We start from the raw sequence: 12,632 nt of genomic DNA, 5'->3' as shown, positions 1-12,632 counted from the left end.
GGAACACGCTGGAATCCGCGGTGGCGCGGGCTCGACGAAGAGTGGTGGCGCCCCGATGAGCGGCTCCCTCGGTGGAGGCAGTAGCGGTGGTCAGGCGGGTGTGGCCTCCCGCGGCGAGGCACCCCCCGCTGCTGGAGGAAGTCGTGGCGGGCTGGTGACGTGCCCGCGGCGAGGCGCCCCCACACTAGAGAACATCGCGGCGAGTGGCCTTGCACTGGAGAAGGCGAGCGGCGGGCAACGCGGTGGAATCTACCGCGATGGTCGATGGCGTGGTGTGGCAGTGAAGAATGCCGCGACAGGCGAGCGAGGAGGATTGGGGAATCGGCGTCCAGTAGTTGCTTTTTATATAGAGAAGCGCGGGCCTGTTGGGCCCATCTGTTGTACGGCCCTGGAAAGCCGTCGTCCGGATGGCCAGACGCCCTACAAGGAGCATTTCCAAAAAAGAAGAAGATATGGTATTTATTGAAATGGGTTTTAACAATTGAGTTTGCGATGGATATGGCCCATCACCATTTTAAGTAAAATGTGCACCTTTTAGGTGGGTTGTTCTCGTAACCTATTTGATGCACCGGACTAATCGCTAGTCATCTAAACTGTAGTCCTAGTAATAGATTGACTAAAGTTTAGTTCAACTCCAACTAATTGTTAGTTTACTAGTTACAAAAATAGTTAAACCGAACTAAAAACTAACATAAATATGGAAATATGTAAATACCCTTCCACCTAGCTACCCTTTCCTATCTTAGTGTAGCCTATTCACCTAAAGTTTAGATGGTATCATATATCACCGGCCCCGTTTGGGAGAGCTCCGCTTCCTGATTCTTCAGCTCTGCTCTTTGATTCTCTGATAGAGTGATTCCACTGGATTCTTAGGAGGGAGCAGGTTGGGGAGCTTATGAGAATTGAGTCTCTGCTGATCCCCACCTACTGATCCCCACCAGAATATAAATGGAGAAGTGATTCTACGTTGATGCTTACCTGAATCAGTTGGCATTTTGAGCTAGCTGGTTGGGAGTGATTCTCTTTGGAGAAGCTGAAGCTGGAGCTCTCACAAACGGTCCCTAACTAAACTTTAAGTGACTAAACCTTAGTCCAACTAAACTTTTTTCCTCCTAAATTTGCAATGCATTTGCCTCGTTCTGTACTAATTTCGGTGGTTCTTTTATGTGTGCACGCGGTGTACACTTCTGTTTTGTGGTCTAGTGATGGGAACAAAGTATGAATGTCGAAATGTGGCAAAAAGGTGTAACTTTATACGAAATGGGCCAGGTTTTATCACAATTTCTATATAACATATAGATATATTCAAGTATATGTGCATTCCTGATTTAAAAAAAAAAAACAATATGCATCCCAGATCCAGTGGTGTAGATAGAGAAAACAAAAACCTGTCCATCCTTAACTGCAGGAAGCCCAAAAAACTAAGAAATCCTTAATCACAGCAGGAGATCAAAACGACCCAATATATCAGGGATACACACTATATAATTCTGAAGTTGTCACATGCTACAGATGTAAGGAAAAACAATCTTCAGTTGGCGTCGCAAAAACAAAAACAAAAAACAATCTTCAGTTGGGTTGCGGAAGCGTATCCGCAAGTGCTGCACACGCGCTTTTGGTGGCGATCCCGTGGCAGGAACAGCGTTGCGTCATTGCCCTCTTCGCTCTGCAACAACGAACAAAGCAACCGAATGTGTCCAAGCACAGGGGGGCTGGTGGCCGACTGGCCGGCGCACGCGTTGCCAAACAAATCCTGCAAGGATCTCAGAGAGATCCCGGCCGGCTCCACGCAGCGCAGCGATCGATCTCCTTAGCAAGCGACCTTGATGAAGACGTCCTCCAGCGTGGTGTCGACCAGGCCCCAGGCGGCGATGTTCAGCGAGCGCTTGGCCTGCTCCATGGCGCGGAAGACCTCGGCGATCTTCACCCCCTGCTTGAGCAGCTCGAACTTCTGCGTCCCGGCGATGTGGTACGTCCTCTTGGCGGCGGGGCAGATGGACCGGACCAGGCGCTCCACCGCCTCGTCCTCGCCCGCCGCCGCCGTCACCGTGAACACGAACGTGCCTCCGTACTTGGCCTTCAGCTGGGAGAAGAAACATGCGTGCAATGGCTTTAGCACCGTAGGCCAGAGGTCGTTTCTGAAAAGCAACAGAGTTAGCTGGCCGGCACGAGTGTGTACCTCTTTGGAGGATCCGGTGCACCGGAGACGTCCATAGGCGGCTATTCCTATCCGGTCGCATAGAGCCTCAGCCTCTTCCATGGAATGCGCTGGAAGTTGAAGAAGACATTCCATGGTTTCAAGCTCAGTGAAAATGTTGTGATTACTAGCAGATATAAAACTATGAAAGTGGGTTAGCTAGTGTCTGAAAAATACAAGTGCAGAAAATTAATCTTACTTGTGAGGATTATGGCTTTGTCCTTCTTGGCAAACTTCAAAGCGTTCCATAAGGCACTCCTTGATGCTGGATCCAATCCTGTACTTGGTTCGTCCAAGTAAACCACCTACAAATTAAAATGCCCCAAATAATATATAACCTTTAATCAATTGGGTAAATTGCATACTGTTCTGTCTCCAAAAGAAATGCTGTCTATTTCACTGATCATGGAAAACTGCACAGGACAAGTTTAACCTTAGGGTCGCCGATTAGGGATATAGCAACGCTGAGACGACGTTTCATGCCACCGCTGTATTGTGAAACCAGAGTGTCAGCAACACCACCCTCAAATATCTGTAGTGCCTTTAGAGATTGTTCTGCAGCCTGGAGAAAAGAAATAGAAAGCTTTGAGCTATTGACTACTTCCTTGTTGTTACTCCCTGCGTTTCAAATTATAAAACGTTTTGGCTTTTCTAGATACATTGTTTTCTATTATGTATCTAGACATAGTGCATATCTAAGTGCATAGCAAAAGTTGTGTATCTAGAAAAGCTAAGACGTTCTATAATTTAGAATGGAGGGAGTACCTGCTACGCCAGGACATTAGTTTGGTTTCCATCCAGAATATGAGAACTTCTTCTATCTCTTTTCATTCAGATAAAGAGAGAGCAATTTGAACTTCCATTTATAAACTATGGATATATGATGAAGTTACAAATATGCATATGTATGACAGCAACCTTGCATTTTGAATTTGGAGTTTTCAAATTGAGGGTCAGCTCAAGACAGATCACTGACTCATTAATAGGGTCATCACACAAGATATTCTTAGGCTGCATTACCAGCGGCTTTTGAACAAACTATAATTTGTGTCTATGGTAACCCTTTTTTGATAAAGGAAGAATTTATTAATAATTTTTAAGATGATTACATCGATGTTTCCAAAATCCTCTATGATAAAGTTATCCGTGATGGTTTCTAAACTCTCAATGATTCCTTAGTCATCCTAATCTCTTGGAGGATCCGGAAGAAACGCAATGCTCTGGTGTTTAGAGGACAATTGCATTAGTCGGTGCAATTGGACAAAGATATTGAAGAGGTCAGGATGCAGGATGCAGGTTGCTGATTGCAAGCCACGTTAATCTGTTTGTCAGTTGTATAGCGGTTTTGGGAGAGGTAGTTTCAAGTGTAGCTTGAGCCCTTGTGTGGTTTGGGTCTGTTTTTCTTTCTTTCTCTTTCTCTTTCTCTCTTTGTTTTATGCTTCCTAGGCACTTCACATGCTGGTATGTATCATATCTATTTTGTATTGTACTTCTATGGGTCGCATCTCCTCCTCTTAATGGAATACGTGCATAGCACGTTCTCGAAAATATAAAAATGGCATACATATTTAGTCAAATAAAGTTGGTAATACATGGGAACTATTTGCATGGTGTTTCAGCTTGGAAATGGAAGTATATCTGCATACAGGTAGTACCTCAATTAATGCAGCACCGTTCAATCTTTTTAGTCTGCCATAGAACATCAAATGCTCACGGCCAGTCAGTGTTTCCCATAGTAAGCTGCATGGAGAATATAAAAAGTAGTGATCACAAGTCAAAAACATTCCACATTAGACCATATTATCGTAAGACAATATATAGTTTGAATCTTGTAAGGGATTTTCTAACATTTTGAAAAGAAGAAGAAGAAGAATAGTGTGTGAAGAGCTGCAATTACTTGAATTGTGGACAAACACCTATTCTTGTATAAATCTCGCTCATGTCCATTCGTATGTCCAGTCCATCAATATAAGCCGTGCCAGATGTAGGTTTAGTAAATCCAGTCAGCTGTTGTTAGGTTAACAAAATTTGGTAATGTGAAGTAGCAATAAAAAAATAACTTCTATTTAACAAGCTACTTCTCAAGGTCAATAAAAGGCTCAACAAATACATACCATGCTAATGAGAGAGGTTTTTCCGGCACCATTTGAACCAAGAAGTCCAAAACATTGTCCGCGTTGGATAGAAAGTGAGAAGCCTTTGACAGCAACTACCTCTGCATTTCCATCTTTTGGAGGGTACACTTTCCTAACGTTATCGATTATGACTGAATAATTGGTATCTGGTTGTTGCAAGAATCTATCAACTATCTCTCTCTGAAAAGAAAGTGGGAAAGCTGCATCATAATGTAACAGATTTAGTGAAGAAAAGACATTATGCAAGAGTAATTTCAGACAATACCATCAGTACCTAAATTTAGTTTAAATAATATCACACTATGTACAACGTCCAAGTTTGGTTTTGTGTATCTGTTGGGGAGGGGAGTCAATGTTAAAAGATCAAGTTAAGCATAACATAAAATTCATATTGTTATGTGTCTAGAACTACTAGAGGGATTAAAATAACCATTCATGCTCTTGTCGTGTTTTTATTGATAGATTGTATTTCTTTATATATGACGAATTACTTGACACCAATGCAAATAATGAAATGGATTAATATACTCTCAAAATACCATATGACGAAAGAGGGAAAAAAAACTTCCAAAATCTAATACCTAGATGACTTATGGGCACACAACTGCATCTCTTATGGACTTGGGTTAACACTTAACAGTATCTGCAATCCCTCTCCTAAGCCCTATGGTTAACAAAACATAACACATACAGATAGAAATATTTGGGTTGCACCTCTCTCAAAATATTTGTCTTGTCAATTTCAATTGAAGCTTCAAATTCTTGAGGTTGTGTGGATAGCTTCTGAAGGGTCTGATAGCTCCCGTCGGGGCGAGAAGCTGTCAACAACTTTCTAATTCCATTTCGGAGGCAACCAAATTCATCCAAATATAATGTCAAGAAAAGAAATATAGGCCACTCAAGTATCATTACGATCAGGAGGACTAAAATTCCATTTTTTGGTTTACTCAAGTCTCCCAAGTGTACACCGGAGAAGTCTGAAAAAAATCCCTCTGATGGAGGTGGAGAGAGCTCATAGAGTATGCGGTACAAAGAAATCGGTGGGAACAACTCCATCAACGTAATCAAGCTTCCTGAAGCATAAGAAGAAATAGAAGTTTCTGAAACTTAGCAATAATAAGAGCATATACAAGACGAAAGTTGGGCACAGACTTGAGACAGAGGTGTCTTCGACAAAAGGCCTGAACAAATATTCTCCTATAAAGACAGACCCAATAACATAGAGATGTCCTGTTACTGCACAAAACATATCCATGTAATAACTAACAAGAGTAGATACATTGCTCCTGCAACCATCTTTTGAACAAAAAATATGAAATACTCAAGTAGAAACATACCATTAGCAGTTGTGGTATTAGAAAAGTATGTTGTTATAAGGAAAGCAAATGAAATTTGCAAATTCATGTAGATAAAATAGATTAGGAATTGTAGCATGTAGCTATTCACTGCAAATAACTTTATACCTGCAAGAAAAATGATTTCCCATGATTAAAAGTGCACATAAGGTTCCTGATGTGGGCTTTGGAAGGTACACTAATTAAAATTTGTAGAAATAATAAAGTAGTCATTATTAACGAGAGAAATAAAAGGAAAATTAAGTCAGTGTAGTATTTTATTAATTTTGTGCAACCACAACCACCTTAAAAGTCATGCTAATTTTATTTAGAGTAAAATACACCGGGGTCCATTAACTTTTGTAGGGGTCTCATATAGGTCCATCAACTTTGAAACTGTATTTTTGGGTCCCTGAACTTTTAAAACGGTTCACTGCATATCCATACATATTTATTTAACCTTAAATCCAACGTATATTTGCAGAAAACCCCCTACCTTTCTTTATCTTCTACGCGCTCACACCCTTCCTCCTCAACGCACCTAGGAAGTGAACAATGGCGCACGCTAGTAGGTGAGCACACGCGGCCGAGTGCGGCGTGAGCACGTGAAGCCGAGCCAGCCACCGTGGCGAGAGCGCCGCAGCGAAGCACGCTCTGGCGCTCACCCTCCTGTGATTGTGATGCCCGTGGCGACAACAGTGTTCCGCCAGGCGCGGCGGCTAGTCAGCTATAAGCGGCGCAACCTGCAGCAGTCCAAGCACGACGCATAGTTGTGCATCTGGTTGCCGGCCGAGACCCCACCGACATTCGCTGGTTGGCGTTGGTCACGTACTGCCGGGCGAGGTAATCTGTCATGGACACGGACACCACGTTGTACAGCTCGTGCGCGTTGCCGCGAGGGTGCCAGGTCCCGGATGGCCGCCTGTGGTGCCAGATCCATACCCCTCGGATCGCAGGGGCGCCAGGTCCCGGATAGCCGCCAGCGTCTCCTCGCCGTTGGCCATCACCTGCTCCATGTACGGGACCACGTCGTTGCCAATGTTGCGTGTTGCTCGTTCTTGGTGGCCTACGGGACGATGGTGATGGCGCACATGTGGACGTTGGGCGTGGGCACTTGGGGGACCTTGTAGTCTGGCGGGATGAACCGGACGATGGTGAGGCAGACGCCCGGGTGCTCCACCATAGGATGCGCGTAGGCGAGCCCCTCGCGGTCGTCAGGCCCGCCAAAGATGAAGAGCAGCGTCACGTGGTGCACGCTCGCCATGTGCCCGCGTTGCTGAGGCTGCGGCCCACGAGGATGCCCACCGAGCCAACAAGAGTCGTTGAAACCCCGGAGGGACGCATTGATGGGCTCGATCCCGACGGCCACCGTCTGCTGCTTGTTGGAGACGCTCATTTCACGAGACACCGGAGCAGCAGGTCGGGGTGTCGCTCTGCGCGTTCGCCTTCACTTCCGCCAGGATCACCGTTGCCAAGGGCCTCGTTGCGTTGCGATGAGGCACTGGGTGGCACAGTTTGCGCATGCTGGCGAACATGATGGCATGGACGATAGTCACGTTCCAGCTTTGATGTGTGGGTTCACGTCCTACGTGCCAGGGAACTTTGCTAGCCATGCGGAACCAGAGAGGAGGCCATGGGGGAGGAGAGAGCCACTGCAGCCGCAGAGGAGAAAGGCGGCGGCGGCAGCGACCGAAGGCGAGCAACAATCGAGGCCAAGCCTCGCACAGGAGCCGAGCACTAATAAGAAGCTGGGTCATGAGCCGGGTACTAATAAGAGAAGCTTGTAGCCGACCAGCCGCGGTGCCTGGCTGTTGTCGCCACGGGCATCATGAGCACAGGAGGGTGAGCGCCACAGCGTGCTCCCGCTGCGGCTCCCTCGCCACGCTAGACGGCTCGACTTCGCATGCTCGTGTCGCACTCGGCCGCGTGTGCTCACCTACTGGCATGCGCCATTCTTCACTCCCTTGGTGCGTTGACCGTTGAGCAGGAAGGGTGAGTGTGTAGAAGACAAAGAAAGATAGGAAGTTTTCTGCAAATATACATTGGATTTAAGGTTAAACAAAGAGGTATGGACCTGTAATGAACTGGAAACCACTTTAAAGGCTCAAGGACCAAAAAATGCAGTTTTAAAATTAATGAACCTAGATGACACCCCCACGAAAGTTAATGGACCTTCGGTGCATTTTACTCTTTTATTTATTGTGCTATAAGGAGCCCTTCTCATAAAACTGTGAGTGGTATATATCATCTTACCAACAATGGCGCCAAATGTAACCAGTAAGAAGATATAAAGTGATGATATAAGAAGGAAGTAGCAATAGGATATAGTCCAATATGCCATATCACCTAAACCGTGCATCTTCATCATAGCCCTTAGCTTCTCTTGTTTCTCATACACTAAACTGCTCAGGATGACCTGCAATATTAGTATGTCATTTTTAGAGAAATATATTGGTTTGTTAGTTTTCCTCTTTTTGTATTGCCCCTGTATAAGGTACTTTGTTCATATTCAAAGTATACATATATGTATTCGGAGTGGAGTTCTCATGAATACGCAAGTGGTATTTTATAACATAAAATTAGAGTAAAACGATCTAGAGTTGGGTTATTATCTCTCCTTTAGTCGGTCCTCTTTCCACCACATACACTTCATGTGATCCGCCACTAGCCCACCACATGTTCGTTCTCTAAGCACATCATTGGTGCTCAATGCTCATCCAAACTGACTTGTCTACTCCACTGCCACCAATCCTCATCCTCCTTAATACACCCATTACACAACTATTGGGTGTTCAACAAGTAGTGTCTACCTGGCCTCGATCTCTTTTTACCAATTATGCTCTACATTAGGTTAGATCTGCATCTAGTTGGAAGGGGCATGGGATCGGAAGGCCAATTGCCTAGGCTACAATAGCAGAGGTAGCACGAGCAACAAGAAGAACGGCGCCAGTGACACTAGTGTGGGAGGGGGAGATGTGAGAAGTGGAGATGGAAGTAGCTGGGCTTGGACTATAGTAGGTGGGGGCATAGGTTGGCTTGGCCTACTTTACATGTCATTTTGTTGACTTGTAGGTGATACAAGTATGTTCCAGTCAAAATCAGACCATGTTAGTAGAATAGGGTTTAGAAACCAGCTGTAGGATTATTTATGGCGATGTGGACATGGACCGCTGAGGGAGAGTAAATTGAGTCATGGTTTTGCTGTGTTGGCCTACTGATAGAGGGCGCTAGAATGCCCTTATTTCACATACTCCGTGTCTTTGTCCATTTCAACTTGTAAGTCATTTTACTTTTGTCATAAGTCAAACTTTTTGTAACTTTGACTAAGTTTATATTCACATATACAATTTCAAATAAACACACTATCAAAATACATTTCATGGTGTTCTAATGAATCTTGTTTAATGTTGTAGATATATGTGTGTTTCTCTATAAATTTGGTTAAAGTTAGAGAAATTTGACGTAGGATAAAGCTAAAATAACTTACAATTTGGAATGCATTATTTTGGGATAGTAGCATATTTCTCCAAGTAATTATAGTCACTTTATATGTTACAAAAGAAAAGGGTTTCAACTTTCATTAGTTTATAGTAAAAAAAAAGATCATACCGGGAAAAGGAACATTATAATCTGTATAAAAAACAGCTTCCCAACTATAAAAGACATATCAGGAGCCTTAATAGGGTGACCATCTCTAGGCATGTCTTTAACAAACCCAAATCGCATCTTAGTATCGTTACCCCTCAACTGAAGGTATGCATTTGAGGCCTGCACAATATCTAGAAACTCCGTAAGACGACAAAATGATAAACAAAAAAAGGCAATGCACTAACAACTGATGTTTTGGACTTCGGATTATTTTTTATGGCATGTACAAATGACCTACTAAGGCCTTGTTTGGATGTACGGTTTCACCTCAATACACATGTGTCTCAATCCACTCCAGCACATGTGGATTGATGTGAATCCGACTACATCCAAACAAGGTCTAAAGGGTTGGGGAAATAGTAGTATTATTTTGTAGTAGGGGATGTATAACCTGGTATTCTCTTTCGATTTAAGAAATGAGCATTACCAGATTCAATAAGCGCGCAACCCGAAGCATGTTTGATTTTTCAGGATTGTATTGGACAATCATGTTATAGTGCTTGAGGTCTGAGCTTGTGAGATCATATGCTGTAAACAGAAGAATATATGTTATGTAGCCAATTAGAGTCTAGAGATATCAATTACAAGCAGAAAAGGAATAGATAGTGGGATGGTAAAACCTGAAACAATCTCTATCCTTTCCGTGGTCTTGCTTTCCCTGAAGCCTTTATACAATTCATTGTTCATGACTACTGAATTCTCTCGCCATTCAAACAATGCTTGAGTACATCTTGCTTCTGTTCAGTTTTTTCAGTTAACAATAGCAGTTAGGGTCGATCTAATAATAATTTCACCAGGTCTTTCCAAAGTCTAATTTGTATCTTATAGGAGTATTCTTATTAGCTTCCTATTATAAACAATTATGTGTAACACAATGAGATGTGCAGGTCATTTATGAAACAAAAAGAAATCGTTTCTTTACATGTGGAGCAAATAAATCATGCATGACAAATAGTAATCATGCTTGGATGAAAAATCATGCATGACAAAGAACCGGAGGACATATTCTAACCCATGCAATAATTATGCCATCCACCAAACAAGCCAAACTTGTATAATTAATTAACATCTCTCGGGTCGCATTACTCAAGATAATATAATAGAAATTACAAAGTATTACTCCCTCCTTTAACCTAAATGTCCTAGTCATATATTTAATTAAAAAAGGATGTAGTAATATATATTTTGTAATTTCTGTTGTGTACCATCTTAAGCATATGTAGGACATGCTAATTGATTCAGTAAACTAATTAGCACTATTGATTTGAGCTATCGGTTCCCATAGTGCTTATAATTTTTATTTTCATAAAAAGTTTACACAAATAGTTGAAAATTAAAATACTTAAGTTATTATTTGCTTTCTCTAGCTACGTATATAGCCCAGTAACATATCTCACCTTTATTGACCATTTTTGGACCGTGCTGGACCAGGAAAGAAAGTGTTGATTTTGGAGTGCATTTGCTCTGAAGAAAATAAAGGGCCGCCGTATCAAAGGCGGCTTCATAAGTATTAGTGCCAAAACCTGTTCCATCAGTTGCCTGCAAAAGTTCCATCAGAAGTTTTGTCAGTAATTAGGATGGCGTTTGCTTTAAGCGTGAGACTCTCACTAGTCGTCGTTCTTAATTATTCCTCTAGCTAGATTCGGAGAGACACCCGCCCCCATAAATTGATGATATGCACTAGTCCCTCCTGATGTCTTTTTCTTTCATCTGTGTATCCTCATCTTCCTCCTTGGCATTCCAACGGCCGAGCTCGGCAACGGGTGCGGGCTAGCGGCCTTAGTCTCATCTCTAGCATGGGCAGGTGACCCAACGAGCTTGGCCCCGACGCAAGCTCTGCCCCACCGCAGTTAGGAGGGTTTTGGGGCGCTAATAAGGCGGGGCGGTGGTAGAGATGACAGTGGATGGATGGCAACGATATAGATGGGGGCAGGGATAGAGGTCGAAGGTATGGAAGAGGAAGAAGAAGGTGAAAGATGATGAAATCCAGACCTCATCCGATGGTTGTTTAACGTATGAAAAATAGTGATGTATTCTCCTATTCCTATCTGAATAATCACGTCCACTCAACTAGACATACATCCCCTCAACTAAACCTTCGATAGACCATCCGTCCATCCCATTTGAGAAAACTTTTCCCCAATCTAAACATAACCTAGACTGACAGAACTGTCGAGCACCACACAATGACACAATTAATGCACAATTAATACAGAATGGGAATCCAATGCAACGAACCAGCGCATAATCAGCCAAGCCGGAAATGTCAGTCGTCAAGTTCGGCGAGGCGTGTGGCGGGAACATGTTGCCCGTGAGACCTGCAAGACGAGATCAAAGAGGTAGCGTCATCAGGTCTAGGGCTCACTGCTGCAGTGACCAATTAAGGCATCGTTCGGTTATCCAGGAACGATGCCCTGAAATGATTCCCAGCTGGAATGGTTGACTAATTTGTATAACCTAAATCAGCTGGAATGGTTACTAGGTCCATTCCACCGTAACCGAACGAGGCCTAAAGGAATTCTGAACAAGAAGCCCCTGCACTGCACTGGTGATATATACATACGTACTTTGTGCGAATGACTTGTTGCCGCCGGTGACGAGGAACTTGGCCGGCGCCGTGCACGACTCCGGGCTCACGCACGGCGGCGGTTTATTGTCCATTTCCACCAGGGCGGAGAAGTTAAGGGCATCCCCCTTGTTGCCGGGAAGCAGCAGCACGACGGGCCATCGCTGCGCCACCGGCAGCGGGCAGGACTGGGAGCAAGAGAGGCCCCCGACGGCGTCCTCGCTGAGCCGCACGCCGGTGCGGCCGTCGCAGCCCTTGCAATCGGGCTTGTCGCCGCCCAGGTTCTTGAACAGGTTGTCCATGAACGTCTGTAGCCCGCCGAGCAGGACGCAGACGAGCACCGGGAACAGGATGAGGCGGCAGTTGGCCTTGCAAGCGCGCCTCTGCATGCATACCCGAAGGCGGTTATTGTTGACAGGCAACGTACGTTAATTGTTGGAATAATCCAGAACGATGCAGAAGAAGGAGGAAGAAAAGGCAATCGAGATCCATTATCGATCAGAAAGAACGGAAGAAGGTAATTAAAGGATGGATATGGAATGAGCAAGATGACAGGATATATACGTGGATCGCGAGGTTTTTCCTGAAGAGCGCATCGGCCTGGGATTGGAAGTCCGCCGCCCCCATCGTCGTCGACCTCGCCGCCATCATGCAATTCAAGGAGCGTAGAGAGAGAGAGAGCCCGATCGAGGCAGGCCGCCGGCGAGAGTGCGTACGCTACACTGCTGCAGTTATTAGGAAGTTAACAATCC

General features: G+C 44.3%; 1 protein-coding gene across 1 annotated transcript; it reads right to left on the bottom strand.

Moving 5' to 3' along the window:
- Positions 1 to 1,389: 1,389 nt before the first annotated feature.
- LOC136476075 (ABC transporter A family member 8-like) lies at positions 1,390 to 12,605 on the bottom strand. The gene is made up of 17 exons (XM_066473753.1): positions 12,445 to 12,605; positions 11,882 to 12,263; positions 11,553 to 11,632; positions 10,712 to 10,853; positions 9,935 to 10,051; positions 9,742 to 9,842; positions 7,920 to 8,082; positions 5,670 to 5,795; positions 5,485 to 5,568; positions 5,047 to 5,405; positions 4,312 to 4,512; positions 4,095 to 4,204; positions 3,853 to 3,937; positions 2,631 to 2,759; positions 2,397 to 2,502; positions 2,180 to 2,268; positions 1,390 to 2,083 (listed from the first exon to the last, which is right to left on the bottom strand). The coding sequence occupies exons 1-17, from the start codon at positions 12,529 to 12,531 to the stop codon at positions 1,811 to 1,813; spliced, it is 2,634 nt and encodes an 877-aa protein (XP_066329850.1). The 5' UTR covers positions 12,532 to 12,605; the 3' UTR covers positions 1,390 to 1,810.
- Between the last annotated feature and the right edge of the window lie 27 nt (positions 12,606 to 12,632).

Source organism: Miscanthus floridulus, chromosome 8 (assembly GCF_019320115.1).
Source record: "Miscanthus floridulus cultivar M001 chromosome 8, ASM1932011v1, whole genome shotgun sequence".
Lineage (NCBI taxonomy): Eukaryota > Viridiplantae > Streptophyta > Magnoliopsida > Poales > Poaceae > Miscanthus > Miscanthus floridulus.
Note: the sequence above shows the minus strand (reverse complement) of the source record. Positions and strands in the feature narration are given on the sequence as shown.